Source organism: Seriola aureovittata, chromosome 5 (genome assembly GCF_021018895.1).
Source record: "Seriola aureovittata isolate HTS-2021-v1 ecotype China chromosome 5, ASM2101889v1, whole genome shotgun sequence".
Classification (NCBI taxonomy): Eukaryota; Metazoa; Chordata; class Actinopteri; order Carangiformes; family Carangidae; genus Seriola; species Seriola aureovittata.
Genome location: NC_079368.1, coordinates 28,688,128 through 28,704,814, shown reverse-complemented (window position 1 = coordinate 28,704,814; position 16,687 = coordinate 28,688,128). Strand labels below are relative to the sequence as shown.

At 43.3% G+C, this 16,687-nt stretch overlaps 1 protein-coding gene across 1 annotated transcript; it reads left to right on the top strand.

Annotated features, from left to right (window-relative positions):
- Positions 1 to 248: 248 nt before the first annotated feature.
- LOC130169618 (protein HIRA) lies at positions 249 to 16,404 on the top strand. The gene is made up of 25 exons (XM_056376510.1): positions 249 to 497; positions 2,699 to 2,761; positions 3,029 to 3,139; positions 4,352 to 4,442; positions 4,634 to 4,728; positions 4,909 to 5,004; positions 5,860 to 6,020; positions 6,195 to 6,362; positions 6,440 to 6,553; positions 6,916 to 6,986; positions 7,260 to 7,365; positions 8,266 to 8,487; positions 8,592 to 8,677; positions 8,766 to 8,966; positions 9,165 to 9,308; positions 9,416 to 9,632; positions 9,891 to 9,998; positions 10,654 to 10,802; positions 10,963 to 11,124; positions 11,340 to 11,398; positions 11,866 to 11,971; positions 12,470 to 12,592; positions 12,738 to 12,901; positions 13,064 to 13,152; positions 13,605 to 16,404. The coding sequence occupies exons 1-25, from the start codon at positions 461 to 463 to the stop codon at positions 13,719 to 13,721; spliced, it is 3,060 nt and encodes a 1,019-aa protein (XP_056232485.1). The 5' UTR covers positions 249 to 460; the 3' UTR covers positions 13,722 to 16,404.
- The last annotated feature ends 283 nt before the right edge of the window (positions 16,405 to 16,687 follow it).

The window sequence follows — 16,687 nt, the reverse complement described above, 5'->3', positions numbered from 1 at the left end:
CAGTTAAATATTCCGCCAACGTTACAAATTCGTTGATTTTTTTCCCTCAAGTTTACTTAATTACAGTAAATAAAATAAACTATTCATGAAAATGTGTTGCCGAATATTATCTTGTACTACACATTTAATAGGTCCGCACACTGCCGAATTATTGTGACAGCCGCCCTGCACGCTTTTCCTGTCCGCGGTCAAAAATAACGGAAACGCTTCCTGATTTGCCCGGTGTCACCTCGATCGTCGTCCGGGTGCGCCTCCGGTGTGCTGCCGCTGCCGCTCGGGCTCGGAGACTTGGGGATGCTGCTGCTGCGGAGATGGAGTTGAACCACAAAAACAGCAAAGTGTCGGGCAGAGTTTGAGACAAAGGGAGGGGGGTTAGCGGCAGTTCTCCAGCTGAACTGACCGCTGGATGGGCTTTCGTTGAAAATAAGACCGGTGGACGTTTTTAAAAATCGGCTTGAAAATGAAGCTGCTGAAGCCGAGCTGGGTGAGCCACAACGGTAAGCTTGTGCAGGAATCTGTTGGACCAAGTTGGGCTTTTGTTGTCGGAGGGGGGTGAATTGATAAGGAGGCATGATGGTGGTGGTGGTCGACACTTGTTTGACTTGTTTGTCAGTTAATAGTCGCAGACAAACCGGACTTATTTCAACAAGTGAACACACACACCTGTTTTTTTTAAAATCATTAACACTATCACTCCTCTCTCTTCCAAATGTATTAATGTTTGCTAACCTTAGCTAGCTAGCTAGTTAGCCCCCCCCCACTCCCGGCTAGCTCGGATGCCCTGACGTTAGCTAACTTACCTGCCAAATGACCCAAGTCGAAGTTGCTTTCTGAAAGCGACTTATTGATTAAGACATTTCCGACATTTTAGCGATATTTGAGCAAACTTGTGGTGTTTTGGTGACAGTTAAGAAGCTTGGCATGGAGCTTAAAAAAAAAAGTGTCTGTTGGTGAAATCTCTGAGCTGTCAGTTTGGAAAGTTAACCGTCAGAGAAATGGCCTGAATTTAGGCTCCAGCTAACCACTATTGTCACAGATTTAAATAACTTGTTTTTAAGAGTAGACATTTAGTCTGTGAAGCATCATGTAAACTCTCAAATGTCCATCACAACATGCCAGAAAACCACAAGGGCAAGTGATAAGTCATTTTTATCTCGACCAACGGTCAATAACTGACGTTATTTACGGTGATATGAAACGGAGGCAGCGAGCAGATCCTTACAGATTTAAATAATAATAAACTTTATTTGTGTAGCACCTTTCATACAGAAGATGCAGCTCAGAGTGTTTTACATAAAATAACAACAAAAAACATTGAAACAAATGAATTGGCTGCACACAAACAATAAAACAGACTAATATGAAAAACAAAGCTGCAACCAGCAGATGTAAGGTATTTTGTTGTTGTTGTTGTTGTTGTTGAATGATTCACATCTAATGCTCTTAAAGCAAATCAAGATTATCCTCATTATCAATTAAAGGGAAACGGATTATATTCATGATTAGTTCTTTGATAAAAAGTGAAAAATGCCTGTTGTAATGTCCCGGAGCTCGAGGTGACATCTTCAAATGTCTTGTTTTGTTCAGCTGACAGTCCATAATCCAAACACACTCAGTTTACTGTCACCCAGACAGAGAAGAGCATCAAATATTAATATCTGAAATACTGGAACCAGCACGTTTGGCATTTTGTCTTAAAAGATTTACTGTAATGTCTGTTCATAATCAAACTAGTTGACAGTTGATTTGTCCGTCAATTGACCGATTAATTAATTGACTAATCATTGCAGCTCTTCTTTCAGTGTGCACAAGTTAGATGTTTTATGTCAACATTTGTCTGAAACCCGTAATTGAACAGACACACAAACACAGACGCATAAAAGATGATGAAAGCAAAATAATAACCGAAATAAATCCCCAGAAAAATAATGTAATCGAGTTGAAGCTGTGTATATTCGTATTATCAATTAATCTATCAATCATTTTTATAATAATAACTATCATCATATGAATAATTTCAACTATTAAAATGAAATCGCGTGTAGAGATGAATATAAACAATCACCAGCAGCTCTCACACTTTCCTAAACCACCGAACTCACAGCTTCAGCAGCAAATCAACCTGATTACCAGTTAATGAGTTGACTCGGCCTGTGATGTATGCTGCTTGTCGTCTCTGTGTTTTAACAGGAAGGTATTTTTATCTCTGTATTTTTACACCTTGCGTTCTCTTGAACGTTCTCCTCATATGTTCATTTTTAGGGGAAGGTAAATATAGGTTAGGTAAATATAAATAATATAGAAAACAACTTGTGTCGACATGTTTCAATATTGTACAGTTTAGAGGTATTACATAAAGACGGAGTCGGAGAGTTAAATATATTATCTGAGTAATTTCAGAGGATTTTCACAAATAGGTCCTTTTACAGTAAAATCCCAGAATGCATGTTGAGCAAATCCACAGAACATGTTCTGACTCTGACTCTGGAAAATCACAGAAAAGTTCAGGAATTTTCCATCAGGTCAACAGTGGTTGAAAAAAACCCTGAGGTCACTATTTTTGCTTCTGTCCTCAACTATTATACGTTATCTTTCTACAGTATCAGTCTCTGCGCCTGTTAGTCTGTGTCTGCCCCGTCAATCTATTAAAACAGTGATTTGACTAATATCATTAAATGTTGACTTCTGTGTTTCACAGGCAAACCCATATTTTCAGTTGACATTCACCCTGATGGGACAAAATTTGCAACTGGCGGACAAGGTAAGACCGGGACTGTTGTTCACACCCTCTGTCACTGACGCTGCTTCACTGTTTTGGGATGTTGAGCTGAAGTGGACGTTTGTCATTAAGGATCCACACTTTATGTCCAGTGCTTGACTTTAATGCCTAAAAACAGTTTCCTCGTCCGTCTCTCCACATGTGGGATTTTCAAATGAAAATGCCTTTCTCATTCTGTCATGAAACAAAAGGCAGGGTTGTGTGGGTTGTGTGTTTTTTTTTTTTTTTTAATGTTGGATTTGTTTTCAGGAGAGGATTCTGGAAAGGTGATGATCTGGAACATGGCGCCGGTCCTCAGAGAGGAGGACGAGAAGAACGAGAATATTCCCAAAATGCTTTGCCAGATGGACAATCACCTAGGTAACCGGCTGTAACTGTGTTAGTTCTCCTGTTGAATGTAGAAATGTTTGGTTCGTTGATATATTTGATTAATTCACCTGCGTGAACAGTCCTCCAGGTGTACCACAAGTAAGTAAATATTAATTAAACACACAAGCTCGTGGCCTGTGTGATAAATAACCTCTTGTACAGTCTTTGTACTCTCACTAAAAGCAGATATTTGTAGCTGTATTTATAAACTGCCCGTTCTAGTCCAAGTGCTTCTCAGTCAGAAGTTTACTGTAACTGAGAATTCACACCAGACGTGAGACATGAGCGGATCTTACACGCTCCTGAGGCGTCCATCTGTTCAGCTCTCACTGACCCCGCCCCCTGTCACGGTGTCACTGTCTTTATAACCTGCCGCCCTGTCAGCAGCACACACACCAACTGGCCACAGGCCGACTGATGAGATAAGACGTTGTTTTATTTAATGCATCATTTTCAGTAGCTGTTCAAGCCCATAAACAGACTGGGAAGATGAATGTGAAACAGGGACTTGAGCAGCTTCTTATGGAGATGACATTTCACTGAGAGCGCCAAAGATAAAGAGTTTAGCAGCGCTGCTTCCCACCGCTCCAATCTGATCTCAAACACAGAGACAACTTTTATAAAACATTACGTGTATTTCATTAATCTTAAAGATTAATATATTTTATAAATGGTGAATATTTAAACTCCTGTGTAAATCCTGCTTCACTGCTGTTTTTCTGTGAGCAGCAAACAGGCTCTTCTGCTTTTACAGACGCTGCAATTTATGTCATTTTTATTCACCAACTTTGAGCAGCTGAACAAGGTCAACAACTCCTGCTGCTACACGCACAGCTACTGTTTGTACCTGTGCTATGAATAGTAACAGTACTGGTGTCCCAGCAGCGTAAAGTCAGATTGTGATGAAGCAGCTTCTGATTTGAATCTTTTTCCACATTTTTATCCTCCAATTCGTCCTGAGTGTCGAGCTGCAGGAGAGTGAATCTGTAACTCGTGACAGTTCTCCCCAGAGACACATTCAAATAACTTTATCTGTTCTGCACATCGACTAACAAAAACACAAACTGCTGTGGTGTCGAAGGACCAAATAAATGTATAAGCAGTCAGATTTAATAATAGGAAAAAGTCCATACAAGCTATATTATATGATTATTTATTATTATATATCATAACCAGAGTTAACACGAGGGTTTGTCTCTGCAGCTTGTGTCAACTGTGTGCGCTGGTCCAACAATGGGCTGTACCTGGCATCAGGAGGAGACGACAAGCTGGTCATGGTGTGGAGGAGAGCGGCGTATGTACACACACACACACACACACACACACACACACACACACACACACACACACACACTGTTACAATGATGTCTTGATGATTTAAAAAGGGGATTTTATGTTGTTTGTTTTTACGTCAGTTTCTGGCAGAAGTAATTTTCAGTTGAGATGAAATGTTTCAGGTTTGTGTGTTTGTGTGTTTCCCTGCAGCTTCATCGGCCCGAGCACCGTGTTCGGGTCGAGCAGTAAGCTGGCTAATGTGGAGCAGTGGAGGTGTGTCACCATCCTGAGGAATCACACTGGAGGTGACAACACACATACACACAAAATACACATCCACAAAATGCACCGGAGAAAACGCTGAGATAGAAAGTCAGAAAAGACACAGTCGCACAGATGTACACAGTATCTAAACCTGTTTATTTAAACCAGCAGCACATCTCTAGCTTCGGGCCCTGACTCCTGTGTGTGTGTTCTGTTTGTAGATGTGATGGACGTGGCCTGGTCGCCTCATGACATGTGGCTGGCCTCCTGCAGCGTCGACAACACCATCGTCATCTGGAATGCTCGCAAATTCCCAGGTAGGAGACTCACCTGACACCAACACCAGACCTCCCCCGGTCTGTTGCTTCACAGCAAAAAAACAAAAAGACAACCACAAAAAAGCTGATTGAGTAAATGGAGGTGTCAGTCAGTCCAAACTTGCTCAGCTAGAATGAGAACTAACAATGTCTCATTTCATTACTCAGCTAATGAGCTGAATTTAAAGAAGCTACATTATCAAAAGAAAATAGGATAATAAACATACGGGAAAATACTTAATCATTGTGCAGAGAGATTGATGAGATTGATAAAAATCTCATGTTTGTGTGGTAAATATGTAACTACCTTCAGCAACCAGTTAGCTTAGCTTAGCTTACCATAAAGACTATTATTCTTTATACTCTCACCAGATGGAGCCAGAACGTTTTTAAATCCTGCACATAAACAGCTTCAAGTTATTATAAAATGCTGAAAACGTGCACTGCTATTGCAACATGGCTGCGCCTAATTATTTAATTATTTAATCTAATTATTGGCAGTTATTTTTCTCTTTGAATTGATTATTTATTTGGTCCATGAAATTTCCAACAGCCCAAACTGACGTCATTCATTTCATGCACACACTTTTAAACCTAAACATTCAGTTTTCTCTCAAATGAGACAAAGAAGCAGAAAATCTTCATATTTGAAGAATAATTTATGATTATGATTAATTCTTTTTTTTTTAATAATTAACCACTTGATTATGCTAATATTATTTTTTTATTTGAAGTTATCCCTTTACACTCTACACTCTTATGAAACCACTGTCCACTGTGAGCTGTGGATGGAGCAGGATTTCTTTCTTGGCAGCTCGTCACCCGAGTCGCCTCTTGTCTCCTTCATGTCTCCAGAGATGGTGACTTGTCTGCGAGGACACACTGGGCTGGTTAAAGGTCTGACGTGGGACCCAGTAGGGAAATACATCGCCTCCCAGGCCGACGACCACAGCCTCAAAGTGTGGAGGACGGTGGACTGGCAGATGGAGGCCAACATCACCAAACCCTTCAGCGAGGTACAAAGACACTGTAACTGTGTGATGGTGCTGAGGACGTAGTTATGTCATACGAAGTGATGTCATTACATGTTCGTTATGTGTTTTCACTTATTTATTCAGGCGCTTCTTGTAATTTTCTGCCACATCCACAGTTTCACTAAAGAGTGTTTGAATAATGTCTGTGTGTCTCAGTGCGGCGGGACGACCCACGTCCTGCGTCTGTCCTGGTCTCCGGACGGTCAGTACCTGGTGTCGGCTCACGCCATGAACAACTCGGGCCCCACAGCTCAGATCGTGGAGAGAGACGGCTGGAAGACCAACATGGACTTTGTGGGCCACCGTAAAGCCGTCACCGTGGTGGTAAGGTTTGTTCTTTCAAGATGTTCTCCACCATAAATCTACCTGCGTTCTGACGGATCTGGTTTCTGTCTCTGTAGAAATTCAACCCAAAGATCTTCAAGAAGAAGCAGAAGAACGGCAGCTCTCCTAAACCCAGCTGTCCGTACTGCTGCTGCGCTGTGGGCAGCAAAGACCGATCGCTCTCCGTCTGGGTCAGTTCCCTCTTCACTCTGTCCAGTACCGCTGCTGCAGGTCCCTCTGTCAGGTTGCAGCTTTCATGGCTTCCTCTTGTTGTTCACGATGTTTGTATCTGTTAGTTGTGTGAGATAATTCATCTCAGTAAATATAACAACTCTCTGATTTGTCTTTACCTCGTGGAGCCTGTAGAGTGATGAGTGCAGGAGATTATGTCATTGTAATTACATAAAAAACATCTGACACCTGCTGACGTTTTTGGCTTTGTTGGTTTCAGTGAAGCCCACCCACCCATTATCAAATGAACAGCAGTTTTAATGTTGACAGTCAGACCAACCTCAGCATGTGATCCAACTAATGGTCTGTTGTTTCCCTCCAGCTGACCTCACTGAAGCGCCCTCTGGTGGTCATTCATGATCTTTTTGATAAATCAATTATGGACATCTCCTGGTGAGTAAAGACAGCTGCTCAGCCTGTCGCAAACCCTTTACACCGACACGACACAAACGTGACTTTACACGGTTTAAAAACATATTTCAAATGGTTTAAACGTCTCTTTCATAATCAGAAAGAAAATGTTTTTTGGCCAAAGGAGCGCAGGTGGCGAATCTGCCACGCTGTATACAGCTCTGTTCATTTATCCTCGGTTTGACACTGATGAACAGGGTCACTGGTGAAGTTGCACGTGTACACACTCATCTGAGTTTGATGTGTGTGTGTCAGGACTCTGACAGGTCTGGGGATGTTGGTGTGCTCGATGGACGGCACTGTGGCCTATCTGGACTTCTCGCTGGACGAGCTGGGAGACCCGCTGAGCGAGGAGGAGAAGGTAAGACGCATCATGTGCTCGCGTCAGGCCGTGTGTTCACAGCACAATGCATTCTGAGCAGAAGATTAATTATATAGCGTCACTCTTCTTCCCAGCAAGTCTGTTCTGATGAATGATGAACTGAGTCCCCTGAGTCATGTGACTTGCCTTGAAATTCAAAAAGAACATAAGATAGAAAAACCCTTCAAACCACAGAGATGTAACTGTAGATTAAAGAACCTGTTTACAATCAGCACCTTATCTTCTCCTTCAAACAGAGCTGAAGTCATGGCGTCGCCTCGGTTCCTCTCGCTTCAGTGACTCAGTGCGTTTCTCATTCAGCTTTTCTGTCTGTCTGAACAGATGAGGCGGGTTCTTCTGGATTACTTTCCCTATTCTGAGACAAATCACCATTCGCTGCAGTATTTACCTTAAGTAATTAAAACCTCATGATTTTAAGTTGAGCAACACTTAAAAACTAAAAACTACAGCGGTGCAGATACCTGCTTTCCTCCATGTCCATCAAACTCACCAACACTGTTTCAGCGTTTTAGTCATGACCTCTGTCGTCAGTCCTGACCTGGACTCACCTCTACTGGGACGCTGTGGCGTTTAGCCCGATAACATCCAGGGCTTATGGGAAATGGTGTTCGTTAAAGGCTGCAAAAGCATGAATATTGAACATAAAACTGTTCGATTGTTTGTCCTTATCGAGACACTCGAAGCGAGTTTAACAACAAACTGTTGAGAGTCTCTGTTCCAAGGCTGGATTTTTAGTTATCAGTGAAGTTTAGTAAAGTAAATATGAGTTTTTTCCTGGAGCAGAAACTGGAAGTTCTGGTTTCACTTCAAGTCTCTATTTATTTCTTCATTAAATCCATTAAGAACCCAAATCAAACTTCTCTCTCCTCTGACGTACAGAACAGCATCCACCAGAACATCTACGGTAAGAGTCTGGCTATAACCAGCACCGAGGCGCAGCTCTCCACCACCATCATCGAGAACCCCGAGATGCTCAAATACCAGCAGGAGCGACAGAACTCGGCCCAGGCCAACTCAGGACCGGGCAACGCCGGGCCCGAGTCCTCCGCCCCCAAACTCAACAGCGTGATGAACGGAGAGTCTCTGGAGGACATCAGGAAGGTGGGAAACTGAAATGTTTCGTCCTGCGAGCAACGCAACGTGTTCACGGCTTTTTAACTTTCGGATCTTGACTTTCTTGGACGTATTATTTCGTCCTGTTGCAGAACCTTCTGAAGAAGCAAGTGGAGACGAGAACGGCGGACGGCAGAAGACGAATCACACCGCTGTGCATCGCTCAGCTGGACACGGGGTAAGAAAACATTTCACTGGTGGCCAGAGCTGATACCTTCCTTTACAAGATGACCGAGTAGAAAATCACTGTCCCTCTTCCTCCGCAGGGATTTCTCTCCGGCTCTGTTCAACAGCGTTCCCATCCTGCCCTCGGGCTCCTCCATGTCCAGTCAGCTCACCCCTCAGCTCAGCTCCGACTCCAGCCCGGGACAGGCCTCCTCTCTGGGGCTGAGGCCCAGCCACGACCCCATGCTCACCTCACCTCCAGCCGGCAGCGCCGCCAAAGGCCTGGAAGACAACAAGGACGGGTACGAGACAGAGCAGCTGGAGAGGAAGCGCTTACTTTGGTTTTATTGCTCTACCCTCTGTTTTTTTTATGTTCAATCTGTGTCTGAGCCAAATATTTCTCTCCCAACTCTCTGTCACCCTTCCCTCGTCTTCCTCCTCCTTCATCTTCTCATTCCCTCCTTCTCTTTGTCTCATTTTCTGGTTTCCCTATATTCCAGAGTGAAATCCAGTCTGCTGCTCACTTCTGCCTCCAAGATCGAGCCAATGAAAGCTTTGGACTCCAGGTTCACAGAGAGGTCAAAGGCCACGCCGGGTGTCACAGCCGCCATCTCCTCCACCGCGGGACTCACGCCTCTAGACAGGTCTCTGTATGAGTGAAGCAGTTTAGAAAAAATGGTACAAATGTGAAGCACAGCAAAGAAAAGAGAGGAAACTGTCCCTAAAACAAACTTTTCTGTCACTCCAACAGGACAAAAGACGCCCTCTCCTCCCTGAAAGACGTGAAATCCAAAGAAGAGACCAGCAGCGATAGCGAGGACAAGATGGCCGCCATCAACAAAAACCTGGCGTTTGGCAAGAGGAAACCGGAGCTGCTGATGGATGGAGGAGAGGTGGTGGAGAAGAGGAAGAAAGGACGACCCAGGAAAGAGAAGATGGCCGCTACCATCGCCCAACCCTTCACTCAGGTAGAGAGACGGAGGGAAAAGATAGAGATCCATTTATTCCTTCATAAAAATATTGATAAACATAAAAGGAATAATGTATTTAGGTTGTGGAGACATGTATTAACTTTATTTAAAAAACTAAAAACTGGCTTTAAATGAAATACCAACTAGTATTTGAAAAGTGAAGTGAAAGCTGCTTCTGTGCAGATGTCCTTGGAGTAGAAATGTGGCGCAGCGGAGGAAGATAAATGTGTGTGTTGTCCTCCCTCTTCCTGTCAGATAACTCCTCCAGCGGAGCGGGAGCCCAGCAGGGTGGCGGCTCCTCCGGCTCCCGTAGCTGTCCTCAAACTCCCAACACCAAGTACACAGAAGTCCTTCAGTCTGCAGGTAACGCAGCGCCGCTCTGTGTGAGCTGTTGTGTGTGATTGTGTCCGCAGGATTCAAGATTTGTGATCAACAGGAAAAACTGATTTTATTTTTAGAAGCACTTTTATCTACAGTTTCCTGCAGGAAGTGGAACAGTTAGTGAAATTATACCTTTGTTACTGTTCTATTTATCTCTTTATCTCTTTAGCTATCTATTACCTTTCTCCACCTGAACACAGAAAGTTTAAGGTCGGCAGTTTTTTCTTTGATCTGGAGTCGATTTGCAACCGAACTGAAGTGAAGTTGTTTAGTTTATATATTTTCACAAATAACAAGACACACGAGATTTCATACATGATTAAGAGTAAAAATGAGTGTGTGTGAGATTTTTAAAAAAGACCTCTTAACCAAAAAAAATTTGGTTTGAAATTTCAAATTTCCACCTAAACTTACTTCTTCTCTTTTTCTGCACCTGAAAATAAACACACCTGATGTTGATTGACTGATAATGATTGTACAGGCCTTCACTCACACTGCTGCGTGTCTGTGTGTGTGTGTGTGTGTGTCTGTGTGTGTCTGTGTGTGTGTGTGTGTGTGTGTGTGTGTGTGTGTGTGTGTGTGTGTGTGTGTGTGTGTGTGTGTGTGTGTGTGTGTGTGTGTGTGTGTGTGTGTGCAGGTGAGCATGGAGCCGGCGGTGTTCCTGGAGGTGGAGAACGAGGTGTCGCTGGTGGCGGGTACGAAGCTCAGCCAGCTGCGATGCTCCAGAGACGGACGGGACTGGAACACGCTGCTGCCCAGCTCCGTGGTCACAGCTGCAGGGAGCAGGTGGGGGGCTCCGCCCACACGTCCACTGTTTTCACACAGACTCACTTTGTCTTTTTACTTGAGCTGTTGTGGGAAAATTCATAATTCAAATAGTTCATAACTTTGGATAAAAACATGAATCAAACACTAAATCGATTTTCCCGCTCTTCCTCTCCCTCAGTGACGTCCTCGCCGTCGCCTGCGAGGACAGGATGTTGTCGGTGTTTTCTTCCTGTGGGCGGCGGCTCCTTCCCGCCATCCAGCTGGGTACACCTGTGTCAGCGCTGCACTGCTCCGCCCACTTCGTCATGGCTCTGACTGCTGGAGCGACGCTCTCCGTCTGGTCAGAGCTCATCACTGCTGTTAGACTCACATGATGATGTTTCCATTAACAGATGTATTGATTAATGATGTTTTGATGTGGCGTTTAGGCTGTGACAGGTTTTTTTTTTTTTTCTTCTGTAGCAGTTGTTAAAAGACGGTTTGAATTTGAGGGTTTTGAGGCAGAAGAGCAGGAATGATTTGTGATTGATGTGTTGTGTCTGTGTGTCTGTGCAGGGACGTTCAGAAGCAGAAGGCTCTGGTGAAGAACGAGTCTCTTCTCACGATTTTATCTGGTGAGAAACCACAGATCGTGATGACACAGCAATCATACATGAAACACTTATCTGCTTTCCCTCCAAGCTGAGAAGATGAAAATCTATCTCACATGGGATTTTTTTTTTTTACTTCCTTTGCCTCAGTTTCACTGTGAGGACATAGTTTATATAGATTAATCAGATGAAAGAAGATTGATCTCATCAACACATTAGAATTAGTTTTTTCAGTGTTTCATAGTTTATTAAACTGATGTTCACATGAGACGATGATCGATTGATGATGAAATACATCCTGACACTAATATCTGACTCATAGAAACGAAGCAAAAGTATTTCCTGAAACTATTCCTTGAGAATTATATTTAACACCCGATGTACCTGAATGTTCTTCTCAGGATTGTTCCCATTACGCCGACTTAGACAATGTTGAGTCTGGAGAACCCAGTCGTTTCAGTCTCTCTGAGCAGCATTGTGTTTGTCCTCAGGTGCTGACACCACAGTATCTCAGTCTCTGCTGACTCAGCAGGGAGTTCCAGTCATCGGACTGTCCAACGGGAAGTCGTACTGCTTCAGCTCCTCGCTGGAGACGTGGTGAGACACCGGGCGCTTGACTGGTTCATGTGTTTGTCTGTTTGCTCATTAGATTGGTTTGGTTGGTTTGTGTGAATAAGATGAGTGATTGTGTTTCTGTTGGGTTTCTGTTTCCGTAAAATGAAAATGAAAAACAGACGAGTGTCAGATTCCTGCATCTGACTTTATACATTTTATTTTGAATTAAAACGCTTAATTTATCTGAAAGAAAATGAAAACAACGAGAAGATGTCGACCATTGTGTGTTTATGTTTACTCTATTCTCAAAACAAGATGACATGACATGACATGTACTGTGACCCATCATTCACCCAATAAATAAATAAAATACAATGTACTTGTAACAGCTACTAATATATTCAGAGTTAGTAAAAAGGACTTTTGTATGTTTTATATATTTTATTGCATTGGTTCATTGATTCTTTCTACAGTGAATGTGATAAACTGCCTCACATCCATCGAACACACTGTCTGAGTCCCGTCCTCTGTCTCTCTCAGGACTCTGATCGCAGATAAAGGAGACTCTCTGGTCCAGTGTGCTGACTTCAGGAGCTGCCTAACTACCCATGATGCACCTGTGTCCTCGGGGCCGTTGGCTGTAATGCAGGGACGCAACCTCAAGTATGACAGAATTTAATTACTTACTCCGGATAAAGCGTAATGAAGAACACACTCGGCGCTCTTGATCTGATGTGAACAGAGTCTCGCACTTTTCAAACAAACACTGAACTAACATGGTAATAAAATGTGTGTGTCGTCCCTGCAGTGCTGGTCGGCTGGCGTCCCGCCTCTCCTCCACCCCTCACCACCTGCAGCAGAGCATGACGTTAGCCTTCCTGGAGAATCAGCTGGCGTCCGCTCTGACTCTGCAGTCAGCGCAGGAGTATCGCTACTGGCTGCTCATCTACGCCCGCTTCCTCGTCAACGAAGGTACCGAGCCATCACCGCCGAACGCCAACTACATCACACTTTTTCTACAGACACAAGGACAGAAAACCTAAAAGTGTGTGTGTGTGTGTGTGTGTGTGTGTGTGTGTGTGTGTGTGTGTGTGTGTGTGTGTGTGTGTGTGTGTGTGTGTGTGTGTGTTCCAGGCTCAGAGTATCGTCTCAGAGAGCTCTGTAAGGAGCTGCTGGGTCCCGTCCACAAATCTGCGGCCACAGCCTGGGAGCCCACCTCTCTGGTACGACAACACCGCCCTGTAACTGACTCGCTGGAGTCACAGTTCAGTGACCTTTGTGATGTCACTCACATAGGAGCGCCAAAATAATTTCCCTTATCTAATTTCCACCTGCGTAAGATGAGCTTCGCTTTAACTGACTGTTGGTGTTGCAGCAGCACCATTACACAAATGAGTAAGATAAACGGAGAAAATTTAAAAAATAAATAATCAGAAATATATATAAAAAGAAAAATAAGGATAGAATCAAAAACTATGACTAAACAAGAAAATTACACTTCAAACTAAAAATCATACAGTAGAGACAGACAGCGATGTAAAGTGTCTTTAAGAATGATATTAAACTCTTACATTTCACTGGTGCATCACATTGTGAACACTGTGCTCCTGTGTTGTCGTTGTTGCTCTGTCACCACGGCAACTGCCTCTGCTCACTGTTGGTTCTCTGTGTTCAGGGTCTTCGTAAGCGGGAGCTGCTGCGGGAGGTTTTACCCGTCATCGGGGAAAACCTGCGTTTCCAGAGACTGTTCACCGAATACCAGGATCAGCTAGAGCTGCTGCGCAACAAATAACACACACACACATTAAGACAGACACACACACACACACACACACACACACACACACACTTGGACTCATCATGAAACCGGTTTGGTTCGTCCCAGCTCAGCTCAGCTCGGTTGGGGTGAACTCTGACTGCTTTCATCAGCTTGGGAAGCTTGAAACGCTGACAAACACAGAACTTTACTCACAGCCAGTCCACAGCTCTTCAGGCACCGGGACTCTTCAGTGCCGTCGCTCACCGGGGACGAGTGGGTGCCTCCTTTTTTTTTGTTTGTTTTTTACTCACATTTTCACTTTGAACTGCCGTCGTTTGTCTTTTTTTTTTTTTTCCTGCTCAGTGTGTGTTTGTTCTGACCTATGCACCTCTCTCCTGCCCTCCTAATCATGAACTCGTGAAGATGAATTGAAGAGAGACAGTGTTTGGTTCCTGTTTACTGCCAACGTGCAGCATCAGCAGCTGTGTGTCCTGTTGAATCCTCCTCAGAGAGAGAGAGAGAGAGCAGAGGTGAGATGCTCATAAAAGGAGAATATAAATCAGAATGGATGTAAAGGAGCAATATGCTTGTACCAAAGTGATGCCTTTAAGTGTAGGAAGAACCACACATCAGAATCTGCAAGATGAGGAAAAACGAAGGGCGTCTGCACAAAGAGTCAGCTGATGTTTCTCAATCTGCCACTAAGTGACATAACTGCAGGCCGTCTTTATAACGACTGTTCTGATGCCAAAATGTGAAGTCACAGCGGAAAAGATGATTACACTCACACCACCACAGGATGGGTCTCTGGGAAATGGAGTCAGAAGGGATCTCAGATATTTAAGTGCAGCTGATTACAGCCCAAAAGGCAGCAGAGAAAGCGTAACATTAGAAGATGTTTTTGTTATCTAAGAGGAAGCACAGCAGCCAAACCTTCAGTGACTGTGACGTCTGAATCACTGCCCACGTCTGACTCCACACGAACACAACGTCAGACTGAATAATCAAGTACACAAACACACAACTCAGTCCAGTTACCAGGTGATGAGGATGCAGAGGTCTGTTGATGTGCAGTAGCGCTAATGAGTCATATATTTTGATCTGCTGCTGGTTTAGACATCACTGCAACCGTTTGAAGTCCGATCGTTACGCACAGTGAAGCCCCTTCGTGGGTCATTACCTGAGCTTCATCAGCGTCTCTGATGTTTTAAAACTCGTTTTGTAAACCGGGGATTTAACAGAGCGACTGTGCTTCAAATGTCAAGTTTTCATTGATAAAGGAGTTCAGAACTAATCTGTTTTCAGTCAGGTGTTAACCTTCATCAGGACAGTTCAGATTATATCATGTTTACCTGTTGTAGTCTCCTCCAGCCTGAATGATTGTCTTTATAACGTCACCCTGAGGTTCACCAACATCTGGAGAGTGAATCGTCTGGTTCAGGAGGAGGAGCTGAGTGACTGTAAATATCAGCTGCTGTCAGGGGAACAGCCTCCTCAACATTAATTTCTTTGCTCTGATATCTCATACTAAAGATACTAAAGATTTTTAAGGTGCATCATGAACACTGAAGTGTCCGAGGTAATCAGAGACAAACTGACACTATCATCTCTGCTCTAGTTTACTCTTTAAATCCAACAGAAGTGGTTGCAGATGTCTAAACAGATGAGCGCTTTCAGATCGCAGCATCGTCTTATTCATGAAATCATGTGACCAGGCTGTAATCAGAGCGGACCAGTGGAGAAATGTTATTTATGTGTGTTATTTGGTCCCTTTCACTTCTTGTCTCTCTTGTAAATAAGCTGAAATCAGAACTCGGAAACACAACCAGGTCTTGTAAAGGCTAAAACACATCTTTGCTGCACCCCTGTTTATTTTATATCTTTTGCTGGGCAAAAAACCACTGTTGAAAAATCTGTTTTTCAGGACTTAAAGGGGGAAAAAAATACGTTTTTGTGTTTGTCTGACATCCATTAACTTGACATTTAACAGGTTTCAAAGGCCCAAAGGTCACGAAACCTTTCATCAATGAACTTCACTTGAAGAGCAACAGTACTTGTGTTCAGCCTTTTAGTTTTACTGCAGCAGCAGTAACACACTCCTCTGCCAGCTCAGTGTGTGTATATAAATGTGGAGTGTAAACTTAGAGAGCTTGTTACCTGCTGTATTTCACTGCACTGAGGCAGACACACACACACACACACACACACACACACACAACACACACACACACACACAGACACAGACAGACGAGTCCAGAGGAAGAATGAATCCCCTTTCTTTACTAATCTGTACAGCAGTTTTCTTTCTTTCTTTTTTTTTTGTTGTTTTTTTTTTTTTTGTTGTTTTTTTGCCGTTAGTCATTTTTAAATGTTTGTACAAGGCAATTTTTTTTGTTTCCATTTTCTATAAGAAAAAGAAAAAAAATAAGCTGAAGTTTTGCTTTTGAAGAAAGAAAGTTAAAATTAAACAAATGAGGAACAGTTGAATTTTGGTATTTTTGTATTTCTTCACTCCGTGTGTGTAAGAACATGTTAATTGTCGTTTATATAATGTTTGTGTGAGAGAAAGTGCATAAAAGAGAAAATACAGAACTACATTTAAAAGATGGTGCAAGATGAAAAGTCAGTCACTTCCTCCTCTGGGGAACATGTCAATTTCATGGAACTCTATCTCATAGTTAATATTTCATTCTGGACCAGAATCACCGGCGCGCTAATAATGACGTTTCTGTCTCTGGAGCCACGTCACTAAAATAGCTACAAGATATAAAGTTTGTCCAGAGGGTGGCGCCAGAGGGAAGGTCACGTTGGCTAAAACAAACCTGTGTGTGTGTGTGTGTGTGTGTGTGTGTGTGTGTGTGTGTGTGTGTGTGTGTGTGTGTGTGTGTGTGTGTGTGTGTGTGTGTGTGTGTGTGTGTGTGTGTGTGTGTGTGTGTGTGTGTGTGTGTGTGTGTGTGTGTGTGTGTGTGAGAATTAAGCCATCAAGAAAAATTGTTACA

Coding starts and splice junctions, on each gene's coding strand:
- LOC130169618 (XM_056376510.1), top strand. CDS start 461: ATGAAGCTGCTGAAGCCGAGCTGGGTGAGCCACAACG. Junction 8,967..9,164: donor CTGGAAGACAACAAGGACGG/GTACGAGACAGA, acceptor CCTATATTCCAG/AGTGAAATCCAGTCTGCTGC. Junction 9,633..9,890: donor TCGCCCAACCCTTCACTCAG/GTAGAGAGACGG, acceptor TCTTCCTGTCAG/ATAACTCCTCCAGCGGAGCG.